The sequence below is a fragment of the Lactuca serriola genome, chromosome 8 (genome assembly GCF_051521515.1).
Source record: "Lactuca serriola cultivar US96UC23 chromosome 8, Lser_US96UC23_V15, whole genome shotgun sequence".
Classification (NCBI taxonomy): domain Eukaryota; kingdom Viridiplantae; phylum Streptophyta; class Magnoliopsida; order Asterales; family Asteraceae; genus Lactuca; species Lactuca serriola.
Genome location: NC_136415.1, coordinates 44939373 through 44962311, shown reverse-complemented (window position 1 = coordinate 44962311; position 22939 = coordinate 44939373). Strand labels below are relative to the sequence as shown.

The window sequence follows — 22939 nt, the reverse complement described above, 5'->3', positions numbered from 1 at the left end:
TATCAAAGTTAGAAATTTTATGTTTTCAACTTTTTTTGTATTCTATGATACTTTTAAAACATGCATATCTCATTCGTTTGAAGTCGTATTGGCATACAGTTTTCTCCAGAGTATAGTTTATAGTTAGTACATGATTTTAGACTATAATTTTGTCATTTTTGGGTTTTTATTCATTGACTTATAGTCTCTCAAAGTCGGGATATCAAAGGTAGAAATATTATGTTTTTCAGCTTTCTTTGTATTTTCTGAAAGTTTTAAAACATGCATATCTAATTCGTTTGAAATTGGAATAGCATGTGGTTTTTCCCAAAGTGTAGTATAGATTTTGTATATGATTTTAGATTATAATTTTGTCATTTTTGGTTTCATATTCATTGAATTATAGTCTCCCAAAGTCGGAATATCAAAGCTACGATTTTTTTTAGCTTTATTTTTGTATTCTATAAAATTTAAAAACATGCATATGTAATTCGTTTGAAGTTGGATTATCATGAGATTTTTTTGACGTCTAGTTTAGAGATTCTACATGATTTTAGATTATAATTTTGTCATTTTTAGTTTAATATTCAATGACTTACAGTCCCCCGAAGTTGGGATATCAAAGTTGAAAATTTTCAAAGTTCAATCACTAAGTAATTACCAAAAAAAATCGATTTTCCCGGGTTTTCCGGTTCAAGACCCACTTTACCCGATTTCATTCGACCCACTTTGATATTTCTGAGTTTTCCAGTTCTAGACCCACTTTATTCGGTACCTTACACGGAACCAGTTTCTAAATACCAGTCCGGTTTCCGGTTCTAAAAAATCTCGTTAACCGCTTCCCGAATTTTCCGGGTCCGGGTTTGGACCCACTCTCATCCCTAGTGCACCTTTTACACTGGAAGAAGCCAAAAGGGAGGATGAGCACCCAAATATTTCATTATAACAACGAGGGAGGGGACTGTTTCAGGGTGTTGGTGAGAGCAATGTGCCAATATAATGATGGACATAGTTGGTTACAAAACGCTATATTAGCAGAAAAATATTAGTGGTTATAGTTTTAACAGGTAGCGGCAGCTAAGATGGAAAAGTTTTAATTTCAATGGCTCTTTGTGGGCGTTATGCCTTTATGCCAACTACTAGTTTCAGTTTTAATGGCTTTTTGTGGGCATTATCTATTTATATATGCCAACTTCTTAGCTAACCATTATGTATCCAACTTACATCTTATCAGGGCGGAACACGAACATTATCACTGGAGGGGCCAAAACCAAAATACTAAGAAAAAGTAACAAAATAATATAAAAACTCGAAGTTATTACAAAATTATAATAACTACTATTACCATATAACAAGGTTAACCATTAATAATAAATATAGCAAACTAACTTTTAAACAAACATAGTTATTCAAAATACTTATTTGTAAGTTTTTGACTTTATAAGATTTTTAACAAAGTTATCTATATAATATTTTTAACAAAAACAGGCAGGAGATTGGTATTTTGACTTATAATTCTATATTAAAAACATTTGTTCTATAAAATTTTATGGTATTCTTTTGTTTAGTTAAATAACAATTTAAAATTAAAGGATTCTCCCTTTTTACAGCGTTGTAGTACTTTGACAGCTAATAACCTAATCTGTCATTTAATTTTATCATATCTAAGTTCTATTAATCTAGTAATAGAAACTAGAAAGAGGGGGAAAAAGAATAATGAGAAAAAGAGAAAGAATTTACAGATCTAGCGGGGATGACAGACGAAGAACTCACAGCTTCGGAGGTTGTTGGTCAGAGTTGCAGATCGGCGAACAACGAAGAGGATAGATAAAAAGCGCACCGACGACGACGGTCGTTGGTTGGTGTTCCAGTTCAGGAACGACAGAGAGAAGAGGCCAAGAGAGCAGAAAGGTCACCGAAGACGGAGAAAAGAAAGGGATCGGTTGGCACTCCGGAGGCAGCCACTATATTTTCTGATGAAAAGTGTGATGGACGTGTACACATCTTAGCGGGTTTTTTTTTTTTTTTTTTTGCTTCCAAACAATAAGTTTTACATTTGAATACTTTTTTGGTTTTCTTATAGAGCTTTTGTTTCCTTAATCAACCTGAATTCTAATTTTTCTAGGATTTGTTTGGGTTTTCAGTAAATTTTTGGAGCTTTGGTTAACTACTTATTTATTTTCCTTACCTATTATTTCAATATCTACGACATAATGATATAAAATTGATTTTCAAGCTTTTTTGAAGTTAATTACTAAATAATATAAAATAAATAGTTTTCTTGAGTTGCATATAAAAAGATGTATCATGAATTTGGAGAGGCCGAGTAGTTATGAAAAAATAAACTTGCATCTATACACATATATTTTAGGTATAAGAACATAAAAAATCAGGGGGGCCATGTCCCCTCTTGGCCCTCACTACGTTCCGCCCCTGCATCTTATATCGTGTTTTTGGGATTGAGGATATGAAAACACTCAGATATTGTTAGAAAAGTAACTCCTTTTTACATAAAAGAGGATATATATATATATATATATATATATATATATATATATATATATATATATATATATATATATATATAAAATACCAGCAATAGTCAAAAAATGGAGGGTATTTTAAAAAAATAGACATAAAAATGGACTTTTCCGGATATATACATGCATTCCGCGGAGGTAGCTCTGCGGAATCTACTGTAGCTCCGCGGAATGGCAAAATCATAAATAAATCAATGTATTAAAAAAAACACTAAAGATCCATTCCGCGGAGCTACCTCCGAGGAATGGATCTTTAGTTTTTTTTTTCACATCGATTATTCGGGGTTTAGATTCATTCCCTCAACTAATTATTTTTAAGAAAAAGATTATCATACTATTCTAATATTTACTTGAAAATAATTAGTTGGAGAATTAATATAAACCACGGAGAATCGATGTGAAAAAAAAAACTCAAGATCCATTCTGCGGAGCTACAGTAGATTCCGCGGAGCTACCTCCGCGGAATGCATATCTATATCCGAAAATGTCTATTTTTGTGTCTATATTTTGAAAAACCCCCCTCATTTTTTGACTATTGCTGGTATTTTCCTATATATATAATTAAATTTTATAGTAAAAAAAAATCAAAATTATTAATCAATTATTTAAAATAAAATATTAATTAAGAGATATGTTTTTAGTTATATAAAACTATAATCGTTGATTTAAATAAACACATGAAATTATATCACCTTATAATATATATTAATTTTATTTTATTTTTTATTCTAATGTTATTAATTTAATGTAATTAGAGTGTGAAGTTTAAAATTTAAAATTTAAAATGAAGAATTAATAGGTTGACATGCGGCATGATAAGTGGTATATAATATTAATGAAGATTTTTAATATTGTGACACTTGTCAATAGGAGAATAAATTTATTCATTTATTAGAATAGGTATATATATATGTATATATATATATATATATATATATATATATATATATATATATATATATATATATAGCCATGTTCAAGTATTCTAAGTAATTATTGTGCTGATATCGTATGTTATGAGAATGACAAAGAAAATATGTTGTTTGATAATATAAATACGTTCAATCTTACATTACTATTGTCATTTTCACTAATTAAATCTTTCATAAGGTTATTATACACTTATCATTATTATTCTCATTTCTGTCAGAATGTTTATTGAGTCGTATTTCTGTCAGAATGAAAATGAGTAAAAAACGATGTGTGAAAACAAAAATAAATAATAATTAGCGAGAATGCATGAAAATGACGATATTTTTCTAAGGTTGAACGTATTCGCATTGCTAAACAACTTATTATCTTTGTATTCTAATAGCATACGATATCCGCACAATAGTTAGTTAGAATAGAATAACCTAAACCTATATATATATATATATATATATATATATATATATATATATATATATATATATATATATATATATATCGTAAATCATTTAACATCAAAGCCTAGCGGTACCTTTCAACCAAATGATAGGATTTTCAAGTTAAATCATAAAGGGTTTAGGGTTTAGGGTCGCCTAACTTTGGTTAAAGTTGTGTTGGGTAGTCTCCCTCTTTTTTATTTTTCCATTTTTAAAGCTCCGATTTCCATTATTGATAACCTCGAGAAACTGAGAAGACGGTTCTTATGGGGAGGAAGTGAAGAAAAACAAAAAATCAATTGGGTCGCTTGGAAAGTGGTGCTTGGGCCAAAATCATTCGGTGGTCTCGGGGTCGGATCCTTGGCCTCGCTTAACTGGGCCCTCCTGACAAAATGGATATGGAGGTTTAAAACGGAAAATGACTCTCTTTGGAGGCGAGTGATTGGTAGTATTCATAGATGTGAAAAGAAACCTATTCACTCTTGGGCTAAAAAATCTCTCCCGAGCACCTGGAGTAGTATTGTCAATGTCTTCTCGACACTTGGCAATATTGATATTGATGTCTCAGATATTTTTGAATTTCAGGTAAGGGACGGGAAGAAAATTTTGTTTTGGCTAGATGATTGGCTAAAGAATGGGACTTTGGCAGTGAAATTCCCTTCTTTATATGCGTTAGACAAGATGAAAAGTTGTCTTTTAGGTGACAGATGGGTGAATGGCGTTTTCTCGTGGGCTTGGAAGCGGAACCCCAACAATTCTCAGGAGCTGTTGGAATTGAAATCTATTTTGGATGTTACAAGGATGGTTGTTAGATCCAATAGGCCCGACACTTGGAGATCAAGGTTAACTGATGATGGTTTTTTCCGTGTTTGCGATCTTAAGGCCCTCATTGACAGTAAATTGACTACCCCGATAAATAACCCCACGGTTTGGCTTCACTTAGTTCCTATCAAGTGCATTAGCTTTGTTTAGAGGGTTTGTATGGGGCGTATTCCTACTGCAGTAGCTCTTTCCAGGAGAGGTATCAACATGTCTTCTATTTCCTATCAAATGTGCTTTAGTGGTGTGGACACTGCGGATCATATTCTCTTGGACTGTCCGATTGCCTTTGACTCTCTAAGCTGGATTTTCAATTGGTGTGACGTTTCTATTCAAAGGTTCCTTTCGATTTCAGATTTTGTTAATTTTGCTGCCTCATGGGGGAACTGTCCAAAAAAGAGGAAAATATTTATTGCTATCTGTTATGGGTTTCTATGGTGTATGTGGAAAGCAAGGAACGATGTTTGGTTTAAAATAAATCCAATTGAACTCTTCAAAGTTAGCGGATAATGTGATTTCTATGGTTTTTAGTTGGCTGAAATATAGGGGTAATTTTGAAAATTGTAGATGGGATTGTTGGGTTTGTTCCCCTTTTGACATTTTGTAAGTTTTGTTTTTGTTTTTTTTCTTTTGTGCCCGGTCTTTTTCCTTTAGGCCGTGCTTTTAATAAATTCCGCCTAGGGGTGTAAGTGAGCCGAGCTACTCGTGAGCTACTCGGGATCGACTCGTTAAAAGCTCGACTCGAGATCGAATTAAACGAGCCCGATCCGAGCTCGAGCCTAGATATGACGCTCGTTTACTAAACGAGCTCGAGCCAAGCTTCAAATAATGGGGCTCGCGAGCCTAAACGAACTTAAACGAGCCTCTCTCTCTCTCTCTCTCTCTCTCTCTCTCTCTCTCTATATATATATATATATATATATATATATATATATATATATATATATATATATATATATATATATATATACATTTAGGCTCGATTAGGCTCGCGAGCCCACTAAATTTTTCATGAGCCGAGCTCGAGCTTCCTCAAATTAAACGAGCCGAGCTCGAGCTTGGTCAAACTCGAACTCGGCTCGGCTCGTTTACACCCCTAAATTTCCGCCGGTTAAAAAAAAATCATAAAAGGTTTTGATTAAAAAAAATTAATCCCAATATTCCATTTTTACTTTTTAAATAAGTGTCTATTATATAGGAACTTGAAAGAAATTTAGCTAACTTTAAGTAATTAAATGTATGCATTAACTACATTCTACAAATAGTCTTTCACGTAACATCGATATTATAAATACTTAGTTTCTAGTCATTTTCTCAATTCCTTTTATTTTAAGTTTGTAAGTGATGTTCACTGTCATTTATATTTATAAGAGTAAGTTACAGAAATGGTTCTTATGGTCCGCTTAGAATGCCAAATTTGGTCCAACTTTTAAAAAGCTAATAGATCGCGTCGCTGGTGTTTTTAAAAATTGACGTTGATTTTTTGTTTATATAAAAAAGACTATATTGTCTTTTTTAATAGTATATTTTTAAAATATAATAAATAAGAAAAAGACCTTGCTCATTCTATTAACTTTATTAGAGAATCCATCCATTAATTTACCAATATACGAATAATGTAACATCAAGGGTGTTTTGGATTACTTTTAAAACTGATTTTTTTTGGATTTTTGACTATCTCAAAAAGGTAAAAGTTTAGAAAGGTATTTTGTAATTTCAATAGTTTTCGATTGATTTTTTGGCAAGAAAAAAAATAAATTGTTTTAGAAGTAGAAATTGTGACTTTTGACTTTTTGGCTTTTGTCTCTCAAAAATTAATCCAAACATATTTTAAAACTTTTTTTTAGAAAAACTCATAAGTCTAAAATTCCGTTGTATACCTAATTCGAATTATTGTTTTTGATATCCATGAAATCGATGAACTCCCTCCCTTAAAAATCCCACTAAGAAGCTTCGAGAAAAATATTAAGCAATGATAAACGCTTGTTCACCATTTAGCAATTCGAAGAGGTTAAAAGCAATGCTACTCGTATGAGTTTAGAGGAATATTGGATTGGATGTGACAGAAAATACACAATGTGTGTACTTGGAGAATACACAAAATAAAGCATACAAGCTATTAGCTATGTTTATTGTGAGATGGACATGACACGACGAAGATAGAGATTAGAGAGGACGATAGATAGAGAGACGAGAAAGAAAATTTGTTGGTGATGGACAATGCTTACCAAGATTTTGTAGACTAGGGACGATAATTAGAGAGCAAAATGGAGAAGAAAAGGTAGTGTGGGATGATGTGAGATGGACATTTTTTTTATATTATTAAAAAGGATAAGCGATTAAAAGAATAAAAGTTAAAAAGAAATTAAAAAGGATAATGGTGATCTGTATTTTTAGATTTAATAATTAATGATATCAAGGTTAATATAAATTCTAATTAACAAAAAAAGATAAAGTATAATAAAGATGATATAAAATATTTTTATATGGCTAAGAAACCTATCATACAAGAAATAGAAATTGAAGGATCATCTATGTAATAAAAAAAGATTAGAGAGAAAAATCGAGAATCTTAAAAATCATAAAGACCATACAAATGTATGTAATTTTATCTTACTAATTAGGTATCTCCATATTAATCAAGTAGGTGGCGTGTAGCCATATTTTTCTGTTTAATATACAATTTAGTATTGTTTAATTCTAGTTATTATTATTATTATTATTATTGTTATTATTATTATTATTATTTTAACGTTTTCTTTTCAATATAACACGTATTATATTATATATAAATAAAATGGAATATTTTTCTAAACTCAATAAAAATAAAAGTATCAATTTCGATCCATTTATCCAAAACTTGATGTGTGTATTCCAATGTTTTACAACTTTCCCTATAGCTTTATTTAAGAAAACAATCACGTTCTACAATTTGTACTAATTATACAATTTTATATTCATATTTCGTACAATAATCATCTAAAATATTAATTTAAAATCATTTAGAAACCATAAAACATTAAAACATTCCTATAAAAAGCGTATCCAGATGGTGGTTGTGACTCAAAGGTTCTTAGGTTAACCCCCATACCAACTCTTTTCCATAACAATATACAAACACCAAAAATTTTTGATTACCCTAAATTCACCTAAATTGGTCAAAATACATATATCCCAACTTGTGTACTCACACACCACCTTTCATTTCTGCTCACCAAATCCATTTCTCATGCACGCCAAGCAACACACCCTCATATAAAACATGACTCCCCTCCCTCCTAACCACATCTTCAACATGCTCAACACCACCACCATGACCACCTCTTCTCCGGCCACCAGCCGCCACTTCTTCCCGGAGATTCAAGTCGTTGAGCTTCTTGCCGCCCTTCTGGTCTTCATAGTCATACATTCTCTCCGCCAACGAAAGAAACACGGCCTACCCGTATGGCCATTTCTCGGGATGCTACCTTCTTTGGTACTCGGTCTTCGTGTTGATATGTATGAATGGATTTCACAAGTCCTTTGTAGACAAAACGGGACTTTCACATTCCGGGGTCCGTGGTTTACAAATCTCAACTGTATAGTCACTTCCGACCCCCGTAACCTCGAGCACCTTCTCAAAACAAGGTTTCAAGCTTATCCGAAAGGCCCGTATTTCCGGAACACGCTCCGGGATCTTCTTGGGAATGGAATCTTTAATGCCGATGATGAGATTTGGCAGAGGCAAAGGAAAACCGCGAGCATCGAGTTTCACTCGTCCAAGTTTCGAAACATGACAACCGAGTCGTTGTTGGAGCTCGTTCACAGACGGCTTTTGCCTGTCTTGAACGAGTCTGTAGATCGATCTGAGTCTGATCAGATCGATCTACAGGATATTCTTTTAAGATTAACGTTTGATAACGTTTGCATGATCGCTTTTGGGGTTGATCCGGGTTGTTTAAGTCCCGGACTTCCGGAAATACCCTTCGCCAAAGCGTTTGAGGCTGCAACGGAAGCAACTATTCTAAGGTTTGTTACTCCTACCCTTGTGTGGAAGATTATGAGGCATTTTAACTTGGGATCTGAAAAGAGACTGAAGGATTCGATAAAGGGGGTGGATAGTTTTGCAGATGAAGTGATTAGAACTCGGAAGAAAGAAATCTCTTTGCTGCAGGCTGATGACAAGAAACAAAGGTCGGATCTTTTGACGATTTTTATGGGGCTTAAAGACGATGAAGGGCAGCCTTTTTCTGATAAGTTTTTACGTGATATTTGTGTGAATTTTATACTTGCGGGAAGGGACACTTCTTCGGTGGCTTTGAGTTGGTTTTTCTGGCTTCTTGACCAGAATCCAACAGTTGAGGAGAAGATTTTGGGTGAGATATGTCGGATTGTGGATGAAAGGAACGATGAGAGTGAAATGGGGGATTTGATATTTAGACCCGAAGAGGTGAAGAAGATGGATTATCTGCATGCTGCTTTATCGGAGGCCTTGAGATTATACCCTTCGGTACCCGTGGATCATAAGGAGGTAACACTTGGCTACTATATATCTATCTACTTACATTTAGTATTTACTCTTTTTCTATGCAACTATAGACTTGACCAATAAGACCAAATTTGTTGACTGAACTGGTTGAAAAAGACTAGTAAATCAACCCCCTTTAATTCTACATGTTTGTAATATTGATTCTTCCCCTAAAAATACAAAATACAGGTTGTTGAAGACGATGTGTTCCCAGATGGAACAGTGTTGAAGAAAGGAACAAAAGTAGTGTATGCAATCTATGCAATGGGAAGAATGGAAGCGATATGGGGAAAAGACTGCAGAGATTTCAGGCCAGAGAGGTGGCTGAGGGATGGGCGGTTCATGAGTGAATCAGCCTACAAGTTCACCGCCTTCAATGGCGGCCCAAGGCTGTGCTTGGGCAAAGACTTTGCTTACTACCAGATGAAATTTGTTGCCGCCTCTATTTTATACCGGTATAAGGTGGTGGTGGTGGAGAATCATCCGGTGGCTCCAAAGCTTGCACTGACTATGTACATGCAGCATGGGTTGAAGGTTAAGCTTTGCAAGCGTAGTGCATCAGAACTTCAAATGTATCATAATATTAAATGTTAAGGTTTTGTAGTGAAACATGTGTGGTGTCTTTTTTTAACTTTATTCTTTCTATATGTTCTTTTTTGTGTCAAATATTTATGGATTTTATAAGTTGATGGGCAGGGATAGATGGGGATGCATGTTATTGTAATTTACATATAAATAAAAGATTTTGGTTTTTATATTGTTTCAAGAAAAAAAAATGGTTTGTTTTATTTTGTTTCAAGCTTTTCCTGTCCATTCTTCATAGAATTCTGTAAGGAATTCCTCCATGAATTTGTGTCTTTTCTCGGCCCTTCTCTTTCCTGCCTGAAATGATAAATGAATCCTTGTAAATCTTCAAGAAAGATAATAATCAAGTTGAAAAAAAAAGGATTATGATAAAAGTAAAAAATAAAAAATAAAAAGACCTTTGTTTTCATTAAATCCTTGAGCTTGAGAAGCTTTTCGTGAAAGTGATTCACAGTGGTTTGTTCATCTTTGTTCATGTATTGGTGTTTGGACAAATCCAATCGAGGATGAATGTTTGGATCATGAAGCACTCTGTTTCTACTTCCACCAAATGTAAAACATCGAGCAATCCCTGGAATCAAATCAAAGGAATTTTTAAAAGATTAAATTTTTTGGACAAATTACTACATAATTGATAATTCAATGCAAATTAAGTAAAAAGATTATTTACCAATAGCACCAATTGCATCAAGACGATCAGCATCTTGCACAACACCAAATTCCAGTGTATGAGATTGATAACCATTTGAGGCTCCATTTATTTCCTCTTTAAAACCTTCAACAATTAAGAATCAATAATCAGAAAAGCAATGATTCCTAATGCACAAATATAAAACGTAGGATCAAAAGGTACGTACCCATTTGCTTTATAATATCTAAAATCTTGCTGCTTTTATCGATATCTAAACCCTCTTTTACAAGAAAATCCTCTACAATTTTTTCCTCAGATGGATTCCTACAAGCATAACAGAAAAGGGTATTACAAAAACCATTTGCAATAAAGGAAGTGAAGGAGAAACAAAAAGGTCTTGAATTTAAGATTATATAGAGAACCCACTTCAAGTATTTGTAGTCTCCTGCATACATATGAAATAAATCACCATTAGTAATTAGCAACAAAGGCGATTTGGGTTTCTTGAAAAGTTATATAAAACATGGATAAACATGAATAGAGGAAAGGCAATCACCTATATCATGAAGGAGTGCAGCTAGCTCAACCTGCAACAATAATAAGATTGATATCAAGAGTTAAAATAAACTACGAGTAAGCTTATACTAATAAACCCAATCAAATACCATTAATCATTTATAGTACTATTCCTAACTAAGTTGGAACAATTAGGTTTTAAACAATTTCCACTAGTTGTTTTTGCAATGAAAATACTATAGTCTTTATTGAATGTTAATTCAGATCTCGAAACACGTAAGCAAAGTACTTCTTAAACCATTTTCAACGTATGGTCTGCTATTTTCATGTGGAAAGGGGATTCTTTACGAACATCGATCAGTAATTGAACATCAAAACTCAACATTTCTACTGTGTTTATCTTACAGGCACATAAAGGAAAGCAGACAAGAGCAAATTAAGAGAGGAAGTGATTAGGTGTAAACAGCATACATGATACATACAATTTCAAGGGAGATTGGTGAAGAAGAGAGGCCGAGGGCTTCTTCGTGAGCAAGTGAGAGAGCGAGGTCCCGGACTCGAAAAGCGTGAGCAGCGTCGTGGGATGCATCGTTCCCTTTCATCATCACTTCCACCAATCTCTCTGCGTTTCTTACGGTTTCGCTCTTCGCCATTACTTTCTCCCTTTCTGCCTCAAACAGTCCAAGGGGATGTTTGGGGTTGCTTTTTATCTTTTTGATTTTGGCTTTTTACAAAAATGTTTTAAAATGTGTTTGGTTTATTTTTAAAAAGTTAATGGCTAAAATACTAAAAGTCATTAATTTATGACTTTGAAATAGCTCATTTTTGTTTTTGTCAAAAGTCACAAAAAATTGATCTAAAAATAATGACTTCTTAAGTTACCAAACATCTTTTTTACTTTTAGTTTTTTCCAAAAAGGCAAAAGTCATTTTCAAAAGTAATCTCAAACACCCTCCAATGTTTTTGAGGTTTTATGGATTATGGTTTTACTCTTTTTTTTTCATTAATTGAACTTGCAAATAAAAAACCGAGGTGTCAATGTTAAAACCTCAAGTTTTTTCGGGTCTTGACGAGCCACGTCGTTTGTGATAAGTTTTAGGTGATAAGGTTTTACGATTTTACCTTAAATTAGTCTTTTTAATCAATTTTATCTCATAATTCACACACCTTTTTAATTTATTTCTTTTTTTAACCATCGGAGAATTTATTAAGAGCCTGTTGCCAAAAGGAAAATGCAGGGCAAACAAAAAAGTTGAAGGGGAATCATACCAATCTTTCCATTTACAATTACCAAAACTACTCCTATGTTTTACCCTATCAAACACAAAAGAAAAAACATTATCCGTCAATTTTGAATGTGAAATACGAATGTCATTAAACCTCCTCTTATTCCTTGTTGGTGATTTATTATCATCAATGTTATTTAAGTGTAATGGGGATTACTTTGTTGACTAAAAATAATCTTGATAAATATTAAACAAGTAAGGAAGGTGTGGAGTACACACTTGTTTAAGTTTGATCAAGTATTAAAGTATACTGTCATTAAGGGGCGAAGCCCCTGAACGAACGGGGGTCCGGGGGCAACGCCCCTGGGAGCGGGGTCCAAGGGGCGGCAGCCCCTGGCTAGGGTCGAGTTGCATCAGAAAATCCAAATTTTGAATATTTGACCCGGTTTTGACTTTGAATTAATCTTTATACAAAACTCGGATTTATGACAGTTTTTACTGTTGAGAAAAACTGTTATATGACAGTTTTGACAGTTTTTCGGATAAGACAGGTTTATAACCAATTTTAGTCACTTTTCTGGTAATCACGAAATTACACCATCTCAATCGCTCTTTCTTTTCTCTCTAATTTTAGCTGAGTCTTATCCAATTGAGGATTTGGGAGTATCACCTAAATACTTCGATTTGAAAATGATTATCACGATTCTCAGATTTCCAAGTGCCACTAAACCATATTTCTAACATTCCTTGTCTTCCACGCACACCATAAGAACCCATAACATATAGCAATTAAAAAATTTTCTTCTTTTTGGCAAGAACCCCAACACCCTGCAAATTTGACAAGCTCCTCAACATTATTGAAAGAAGGAGGCTAAATATTACACCAATTAAGCAACCACAGCAAAGCATCCCGCATAATAGTGCAATGTAAAAGAACATGATTCGTCTCGTCGCTCCCCATGTTACAAAGCAAACAAGCGGAAGTGTTTACTTGTTTACTCAATCCAAAAATTGGATTCTCAAAAAGGTTTGATTTACATAAAGTGTGTAAATGAGTAGGAATCTTAAAAAAATGTAATGAGTTAATTGGTTGACAGCAAATATGTAATGAAGTTAATTATCTGTTTTGGTTAGGGTTTTTAAATTTATATATGTACTGGAATTTAAAGTATAAAAACGATAAAGTTATAGTTTACTGATTTTTTGTTATTCTTTATTTTTCTTATAAAAAATACTGAATTATCATATGTATTTCTTATATATATTATTAAACCTTTTTATAAAAGATAAATTAATTTTACTTGCAAGGAAAAAAAAACTTAGAAGATCATGAGTTCAGCATTCAATAAATTATAATATACATTGTAATACAGAATCTATTATAATGTGATAATGTTTGCATGCCGTATTTTACTTAGGTTACACGGTGTGAGAACATTGTGACATTGATCTCTGCATTTGGTACCAACCAATTTCATATCGCAAGGACATGGCAAGAAAAAATGTCCGTTGCTTCTTTCAATGGCTAGTCGTGGGACTTTTTGAAAAAACAAACTATAAATACTCATTGAAACTTATTCATTTCACACCATTCTTACAACATGCCTGCTCTTAGTTCCTTTTTAAATACATTTTCAGGTGTATAAAAATAATTTACAATGCTAAAAACTTGGGTTCAAGCCATGACAAGGAAATAGTTCACAAGCTCAACGATATCCACAACAAAACAAACCAACGTGGTAGTGGTCAATAGAAAGCATATATAAACAAATGACACACATTAAATATAGAAACATTTACTAAAATAAAGTGGTTTAAAGTTTTAGAATAACAAAGACCTCAATAATTTACGAACATGACATCATCATCTTATGAATGACAAGATGAGGATGAAATGTAATTTTATTATTTTAGTCAAGCATGTTTTTTTATTTCAACTAGTGGATGGATTTGTGGTGAACCACGGGCACTACAAGAAAAATTCTAAATAGCTACGGAAAGTTACTATGGAATCAAAATCCGTTGCTATTTTACTACGGAAAATGCTACGGAACAACTTTTCGTAGCTATTTTGCTTCACAAATGGTTACGGAATTGCATTATGTAGCTAAATCTTAAATAGCTACGTAAAGTTGTTACGGAATCTAAATTCATAGTTATTTTACTACGGAATGTGCTACAAAATGGTTGGTTGTAACTAATTTGCTACGGAAATGGCTACAAAATTGCATTCCGTAGCTAAATTTTGAATAGTTGCTACAGAATTAAAATCCGTAGCTAGTTTACTACAAATATTGTTACAAGCTTTTTGGTTGTAGCTAGTTTTCTATGAAACTTGTTACAAAATCCATGTATGTAGCTAGTTGACTACATAATTGACTACAAAATAAAAATCTGTAGCTAGTTAGCTATAGAATTGAGATCCGTAGCTATTTGTTAGGAAAATTTGTTACAAAATAAAATTTTGTGGCTAATCTATTATGAAACTTGTTACAAAAAGGTGAATTTTCCAAAATAGCCACGAAATCAAAATCCGTAGGTGTTTGGCTACGGAAAATTCCGTAGTCAAGTAGCTACGAAATATGTTTCCGCAGCAAAATATAGAAGATTATTGAAAAAAAATATATTAAAAATACATAATTATCTTTGAAAACTCAACAACAAAAATAAAACATTATTTTTAATTTTTTTTTGAAAATTTAATTTTAACACAATTTCTACATTATAAATATTTTAGCTTCAATTTTTAGATTTTGATGACATACATTTGCTAATTTTCTTATAATAATATTATCCTGGCTTTGGAAATTATTACCTCTAAATCAAAATTTATTTACCCTCTGCTCTATTGTACTAGCTGTTTCTAAAAAAAGAATTAAAATATTTTATTTTGATTTTTTAGTTAAAAAAAATGGTTGAAGGAATTGCGGCATAATGTTTGTTTCAATAATGTTTCAGTTTGTAAACATAAGCTGCAGCCAAAAATGAGGGGGTGAATTTGATCATTTCTTATTCCACAAGGCAAAGTTCCATCAAGTAAAACCACATTTCCTTCAGAAATCTTTTCAAGAACACATATGGTGTTGGAACTGACACATTAGACTAATGTGCTCAACGTTAACTTTTCCTATAAAAAAACACATAAAAACGTTTATATATAGTCGGTATCATTCCCATATAAAATCTTTAACTTTTAAGCACAATTTCAAGAATTTCAAACTTGGGTATCACCGAGATGCTTATACGATCAAAATCATTGAAACATCTTCAAGTTTTAAGCAACATTCATAACACTTGAATTATTAATAGAAAGAAATAAACAATCGCTACTAAGTTAATTAGACTAATAGACTCAAATCATTTAATTGACGATTTGTTAATGGAATAAGATACTTACGGATGAAGTCAATTAATTGTTGTAGGTGACGAGAATTAAAAAGAATGGGAACTAATTGAAAAGGAAAACTTATAATTGGATTGTTTATTTGGTAATTACTTAATGGACTAAATAAATAAAAATAATTAAAGAAAACAAAAAGTAAACAAATCAGATCAAATTTAACAAAAATAATTAAAAAATAACGTATATTTACTAACTTTAACAAAAAGTAAACAAAGTAAGGTAAGAGCCCTGGTGACCTTGATTACCTTGATTGAAACAATCTAGGGCGACATTTCCCCAAATAAGTCTTCTTCTCCAAATCAAATCAAATTTGTCAATCGCATGACCTGTAGCCGATCGCATTCCTCATTCTTCAGATCACTTACGCCATTATCGATCGGAGCTCCTCTCACTCTCATTAGCTTTGTCGTTCGATTCCTGCTCCATCAACTGGTAGATTTTTCTTGATTGTCTTCATCCCTACCAGGTAACATTCTTCTATCTTCTTTTTGCTCCATTTTCTCTTTATCATCCAATGATTTGAAGGATATTGATCTCTCCATTGAATCTGATGCGAGTTAATGTTATGTTAACTCTATTAATCCGTACACGCAGTTATAATACTATATAATATGCATGTGGGGAATTAGCCAATTGGGAGAGCAGTAGTTTCTGAGAAGTTCATGTGTGGTTGTGCTTCCATATGATTACTATTGATTAGATTAATGCATCTTTCGTTCAGCTGCGTCCATATACTTTTTGGAGCTTTTTAGAACTTGAGCATTCATATTAACACCAGAGTTGCTAGGATTAAGATGCCCATGCTCTGTTTTGTCAGTTAAGCATCTGTTTTGAGCAGTTTTCATTAAATAATACGTACACAGAAAGTCAAATTGGTGGTCTTCATCATTTAGCAGAAGATTAGGGTACATAGTATTCTTTTGTGGAGGATTCTCAATGACTGAAGCTGTCTTTGTGCTCGATTTTGCATCCTGTTCTGCTGGAGTTTCATTTATCTTAGCACTTGTTTCAAGTAGATTTCTTTTATGACAAAGTCCATGATGGTTAGTTATAGTGTAAGTAAAACATAGAGCCTCCTAGCCTCAACCCTCAAAATTCATTTCCAATATCCTGATTTGCAGTGTTCTAGAGCACGTTTGTGAAAGCAATTACTACTACTAGGGCTTGTTGTTTTCCATGCCGATTCATCTACAATGTAACAACTGTTGGTAAATGGGACAATGTGATCCGGATTGACACTTTTTGGTGAAGATTTCCAAGATTTCAAGCTAAAGCTGCTATCTTTATCCCAATGATTTTTAGCTACATAGGGCTTCTTCTTGCTGTTTAGCGTCTTATGTTCAAGAAACTACCTGATAACTTATAACACCAAAAATATGATGAAGTGGCAATAATCATGTATGTGTCTCTGAAAGATGAGATAGTAACAAATCCCTTAAGTTATCCAAAGTGGGGAAGAAAGAAGAAACAGATCAAGAGAGAGATGACCTTGTTATGTTTTAAAATCTTAGAAATTAAGCTAAAACAACAAAAGTAATCATATCATCAGCTGAACTTCTGTGGTTAAGTCATCCCAAGTGTTGTAATGTATGTTATGCCGGCTAAGAAAATTCCAGTTAAAGATCTGTTATTACTTATTAGTAACAGTAGTAAGTAAACAGTGAGAAACAAAAAAAGAAATTGATAAGTGATTTGGTGCAGGTGCCCTGAATCTGATCTACTATTATAAATCCTAACAAATTAAGTTCTTTATCGGCCAAATTGATATAGAGGTAATATCTTAAACCATGTCATATTTCATCTTTTAGTATTCTTTTATTGTGTAACAACATAAGCAAAAGTTTCTTCTTCTCTCTATTGAATGTCTGGTATAATGAGTTTTTGCAAAAATAGGGTCATTACCGGTTGGCTTTGTAAAAATAGGGTCTTTTACGATCCATTTGCAAATATAGGGGTGTGCCCCACTCAATCACCGATATTTACTTTTATCATTTCAAAAATTTACATTGAGACCCTTAAACTATCATAACGTATTTATATTCTTTGTTAGTATCTTTTATTCATATTTTATATTTATTATTTATTATTATTATGATTTACTAATTTATTTATAAACTTATTTCTTTAAAATGTATACTTCATTATTTATTTTATTATAAAATTTTATTAGTATCTTCAATTCAATATTGATTCTTACGTATTATTATAAAAGTATAAATTATAAACAAGTGGATAGTATATAGTATGCGTTGTTTAACAATTTTTTTTCCAAGATTATATCCAAAGTTTATCTTTATTATGAATTTAGTGTTTACGTTTTAATTTCTTTTTTCATAACTTTGTGTTTTATTTTTTTACGAACTCCTTTTGTTTTATAAAATAAAGTTGTTTGTTTTAAATATTTTTACAATATCTAAGCCTAACCGTAAAAATAGCAATCTACTTTAATATTGATTTTTTTGTATATATGTAGAAGAAGCTTTGGGGACATGATTTGGCACACCATGAACTATTCTTGTATACACACTAAGAATCATGATGGAATGACTTTTTTAGTTGACAAAGCTAAAAAAAATTCATGTAAGCTTTATTTTGAATAATTTCATGTAAGTTTTATTTTGATTTTTTTGTATAAGTTTTATCTCAACACAATTATAAAATTATAGGATGATTTTATGGAACGATGTGATCGGTAGGAAACGATAAGAGAGGAAATTGATGAGGACAAACTATTTTATGATGTCGTTGGGGGACATGATCGAAAAAAATAGATTATATGGATATGACTCATATGAAAAGTGCATTCGTTCTAGTAAAAGATCTTTTGAAACACATTGCGAACAATATGAAGATAATAATGTCAAGACAAAAGTCGAGATTGAGAATTTGAAGAAGTTAGTTGAGACGTAACGCGAACAATATGAGGATTCAACAAAAATATGAGGATGTTCAGCAAAAATATGAGGATGCTCAGAAAAAGAATGTGGAGTTTCAGCAGAAAAATATGGATGTTCAAGCAAAGTTTGAACAACTCGCTCAAGCAATGAATATCATTAACACATTGAGTGAACAGGTCAAAACTTTTATTAATTAATGATAGAATATTATGTATCGAATAATATTTTACGTTAAATTTGTAGCGACTTTTGATTTTCAATATGTATCTTTTGATGTATTGGATATTTCTTTTAGTTTCTATAGAAATACTTTGTTATTTTTGGTTTTATATTAATTGTATTTTTGTAAATTGATATAATAAGTCAAATTAAATAACCAAATTTTATAGAAAAAATGGTATGGAACGATTGTTATGGAATTGACTACAAAAAAGTTGTTACGAAATTTGCTACGGAACGAATGGCTACGGAATTTGCTACGGAACAATTAGCTACGGAATTTGCTATGGACCAAATGGCTACGAAATTTGTTACGGAACGAATAGCTACGGAATTTGCTACAGAATAATTAGCTACGGAATTTGCTATGGACCAAATGGCTACAGAATTTGTTACGGAACGAATGGCTACGGAATTTGTTACAGAACAATTAGCTACGAAATTTGTTATGGACCAAATGGCTACAGAATTTGCTACAGAACAAAATAGATACGGAATTTGCTACAAAATTCATTGTTACGGAATTGTGATGGAAGTGTGTTGTAGTTGAAATGCTACGGATAGACGTCATAGCAACAGCCATAGCAAAATTGCAACGGAACTATAATTTCGTAGTTAAACATTTTGCTACAAGAAATCTTACTATGGAATCTCATTGGCAAAATCCGTAGCAACTTCCGTAGTTATTTAGGTTTAGCTACGAAATTACATCATTTTGCTACGGAATTTTTCCGTAGTTAAATCGAAATTTTCTTGTAGTGGGGTCACTATTGTCAAAGTATACACAAAATGGATCTTGTTTTATTCATAAAGTGTAGGGAATATTAGGGTTTGTGGTGGAGATCTGGATACCAACTTGGATCGTGATAGCACTTTCTGAACTGATATTTCTACCATATGTCTAGGTTACAAGAAATTCAGCATAGGATAATCCAAGTGGACGCTTACGTTTCTAGGCACAGAAAACGTAAGCCAATATGCTAAAGGGTTCTGTGAATGTGTGATGAAAACGAGAGCTAAAGAACGTAACACCCTTCTGTATAAAAAGAGTCGTTTATATATTAAACAAGATTAGGGTTTCATTAGGGTTGGGTCGTCATTAGTTGCATTGGAAGCAAGTAATATTAATCCGGATTAGAGTTACCAAAACTAACGAGTTTTGTTAGCGGGACCCCAGCCAGGGGCTCTGCCCCTTGGACCCCGCTAGGGGCGCTGCCTCTAGACCCCGCCAAAGGGGCGTTGCCCCTTTGGAAACCCCGGACCCAGGGGCGCTGCTCTCGGACCCCCGACTAGTCGTCGAACCGGCTTCTAATTTGATCTTATACATGTGTGCACTCCGCACTACTCCATACATATATTAGAGTACAAATTATGAAGCTCCTTAGCTCACATGTTAGTTCCAATTACTTAAAATGACATGGTGACACTAAAATCACCAACATAAATGATGATAATGAGAAAACGATGATAAAACGAAGCCTAAGACGGAAGCACAAATTGGTAGACGGAAAAGGGACAAAAGGAATGTCAAAATGGTCAAAGGGGCTGAAAGTGAGAAATATTAAAACACGTGTGGCTAATTTGTAATGAAAAATAAATAGTAAGACAAAAAAAAGGGACCAAAGAAAGGCGAAAATGGTCAAAGGGACTTAAAGCGACAAATATTAAAAGAAATGTGACTAATTTCTAATTACAACATGCGAAAGACCAAAATTGTCAAAGTATACACAAAATGACCAAAATTGACAAAGTATACACAAAATGACCAAAATTGACAAAATATACACAAATGACCAAAATTCTCAAAGTAAACAAAATAGTGTTTTAAATTCTTAAAAGATATACTATTCCTAATGACCATGTCTATTTATAGTATATATAAATATTTTATTATTATAAAAAAATTATATTATTTTAATATATTTTTAATTGTTTTCATATATTTTATATCTATTTGTGTATTGAACAAAGAGTTTGATACAAATAATCTTTCTTACAACAAAAAATGATTGATTGTATTTTTAAAGGTCTTTCACCTCATCTAGAACCATCACATAAGAGTTAAATCTTATAATGTTAATGGTCAAGGTATATTGAACTCGAGCCATATTCATCTTAAAATTAGAATCTTTTATTGTTGGACTCCCATCAAAATAAAAGTTAAATTATTTTTATAATAGAATCAGAAAGATATGATCATATATCTTCACACACACACAAACCATTGTCTTCATGATTCCAAAAATGTCGTATACAAACATACAATTCTGATCAAAATCAAGGTTCAAGTTCCTAGTAAATTAACTTCTTGTTCGAAGGCATTTGTGTTTCATTCTCTAAAAAGTTGTATTGTACCTAAAAGTAGAGGTGCCGAAAACTGAAAAACTGAACCTAAAGCCGTACCGATTTTCAGGTTAACCAAACCGATATATTTGACCTTTTCAGTTTGGTTAACCGAACCAGTAAAATCTTCGGTTTTTCGGTTCGGTTATGGTTCATGCTTTTTGCTACGAACGGTTAATCGGAAAAACGAAAATTTACTTTCTATTTTTTAAATATTATTTATGTATAAATGTTTAGGTTAAAATCAATTATTTCTTAGAAATTTTCAGTTACAATTACTAATTGATATATTATTTACATTTGTCATTTTAAACCATTAACTGTCATCTTTAACATTTGTTATAAATAAATAGGTTGATATAGATTAAAATCGTCATTTGCATTTCATCGCCATTTTATATAAATAACTAAATATTTGATTATCTTTTATCTATTAATTAAAAAATACGTTTTTGTATGAGTCAATTTTATTTTCCATATTCCTCGAATATTTGATAATTCATCTGTATCTAATTATTAACAGAAACAACAATATAATTAAATAAATTATATGAATTATTCATTGCAATTTTTTTTAAGGAAACTTCTTATGAGGTTCAATAATCTTAACATATTTTTTATTAAGGGGGTGTTTGGATAGGACAAAAAGATGGTGTTTATTGCTTATTGCTTATTTACACCACAATAAGCTAAGTTTAAGTGTTTGGATAAAATCCTTAAAAATCAACTTATTAAGCTAAATAAGCTAATTTTAATAAGCATCTCTCTCCATGCTTATTGTTTATTGCTTATTCTCACCACAAATAAGCTAATAAGATAATCCAAACACCCCTTGCTTATTGCCACCACAAATAAGCTAATAAGCTAATCCAAACACCCCCTGGGGGGGTGTTTGGATTTGCTTATTAGCTTATTTGTGGCGGGAATAAGCAATAAGCAATAAGCAACGGGGGAGATGCTTATTAAAATTAGTTTATTTCGCTTAATAAGCTGATTTTTTAAAGGATTTTATCCAAACATTCAAAGTTAGCTTATTGTGGTGGGAATAAGCAATAAGCAACGGCGGAGATGCTTATTAAAATTAGCTTAATAAGCTGATTTTTTAAAGATTTGATCCAAACACTCAAAGTTAGCTTATTGTGGTGGGAATAAGCAATAAGCACCTTTTTTTTTCCTATCCAAACACCCCTTAAGTAGTAATGTTTAATTGGTTAACCAGATAACCGAATCCAAAAAAAATTGGTTAACCGAATACCGGTTAACCTGATTTTTCGGTTTAGGTTTAGGTTCAAGAAATGAAAGAACTAATAGTCTTGATTAACCTTTCAAAATATGTTTTCGGTTCGGTTAATCATCCATGTACAATCCTACCTAAAAGTGGCAAAAGAAGAGGGACTAAGGGAAAACCAAAATATAATAGAAGCACGTTAAGTTTTTAGCATGAGGTCAAATAGGGTACAACCGGTTGATTTTGCCCATAAATATGCTTCGTTTATTTCTACCTTCTCAAACTAAATAATTAATTTATTATAATAAAATACAAAAAATAAAAACATATTATTATAACATCTTGTATCTACTAGTAAACAATATAAAAGATTGCATGTATCATAACACATGTTGGTCAACTTCCAACTAGTTTGATCTTTTCACACATTTGACTTGCTTTCTTTTTAGGTAAAGTATTATAATTCGACACACATTTGGCCTAGTGGATATTGGATAAAACCTTTCTTTATGGTTAAATTCTAATAGTTGATTTGCAAAATTAAATAAAAAGAATTAAACATTTCAAATTTAGACACGTTTAAAATATTGTAAATGATCTGTAATTTATCAATGTGTGACCGGGCACTTGGATGGATTGGAAATGGACTGTCCAAATGATTCAACTTACCATTCACTTA

General features: G+C 32.2%; 2 protein-coding genes and 1 long non-coding RNA gene across 3 annotated transcripts; 2 read left to right on the top strand and 1 right to left on the bottom strand.

The window, feature by feature from the left end:
• The first annotated feature begins 7787 nt into the window (after positions 1-7787).
• Positions 7788-9967, top strand: LOC145066540 (cytochrome P450 86B1-like). The gene is made up of 2 exons (XM_079013826.1): positions 7788-9215; positions 9402-9967. Exons 1-2 carry the CDS (start codon positions 7968-7970, stop codon positions 9804-9806), a joined length of 1653 nt encoding a protein of 550 aa, XP_078869952.1. The 5' UTR covers positions 7788-7967; the 3' UTR covers positions 9807-9967.
• Positions 9908-11637, bottom strand: LOC145066541 (Metal-dependent phosphohydrolase). Its single transcript, XM_079013827.1, has 7 exons — positions 11427-11637; positions 10985-11015; positions 10855-10873; positions 10655-10752; positions 10468-10572; positions 10196-10368; positions 9908-10094 (listed from the first exon to the last, which is right to left on the bottom strand). The coding sequence occupies exons 1-7, from the start codon at positions 11595-11597 to the stop codon at positions 10008-10010; spliced, it is 684 nt and encodes a 227-aa protein (XP_078869953.1). The 5' UTR covers positions 11598-11637; the 3' UTR covers positions 9908-10007.
• A 4191-nt stretch (positions 11638-15828) lies between these two features.
• LOC145069322 (uncharacterized) lies at positions 15829-18768 on the top strand. Its single transcript, XR_013689452.1, has 4 exons — positions 15829-16039; positions 17275-17345; positions 18047-18153; positions 18240-18768. It is a non-coding gene; the product is annotated as an uncharacterized LOC145069322 (long non-coding RNA).
• Positions 18769-22939: the final 4171 nt, after the last annotated feature.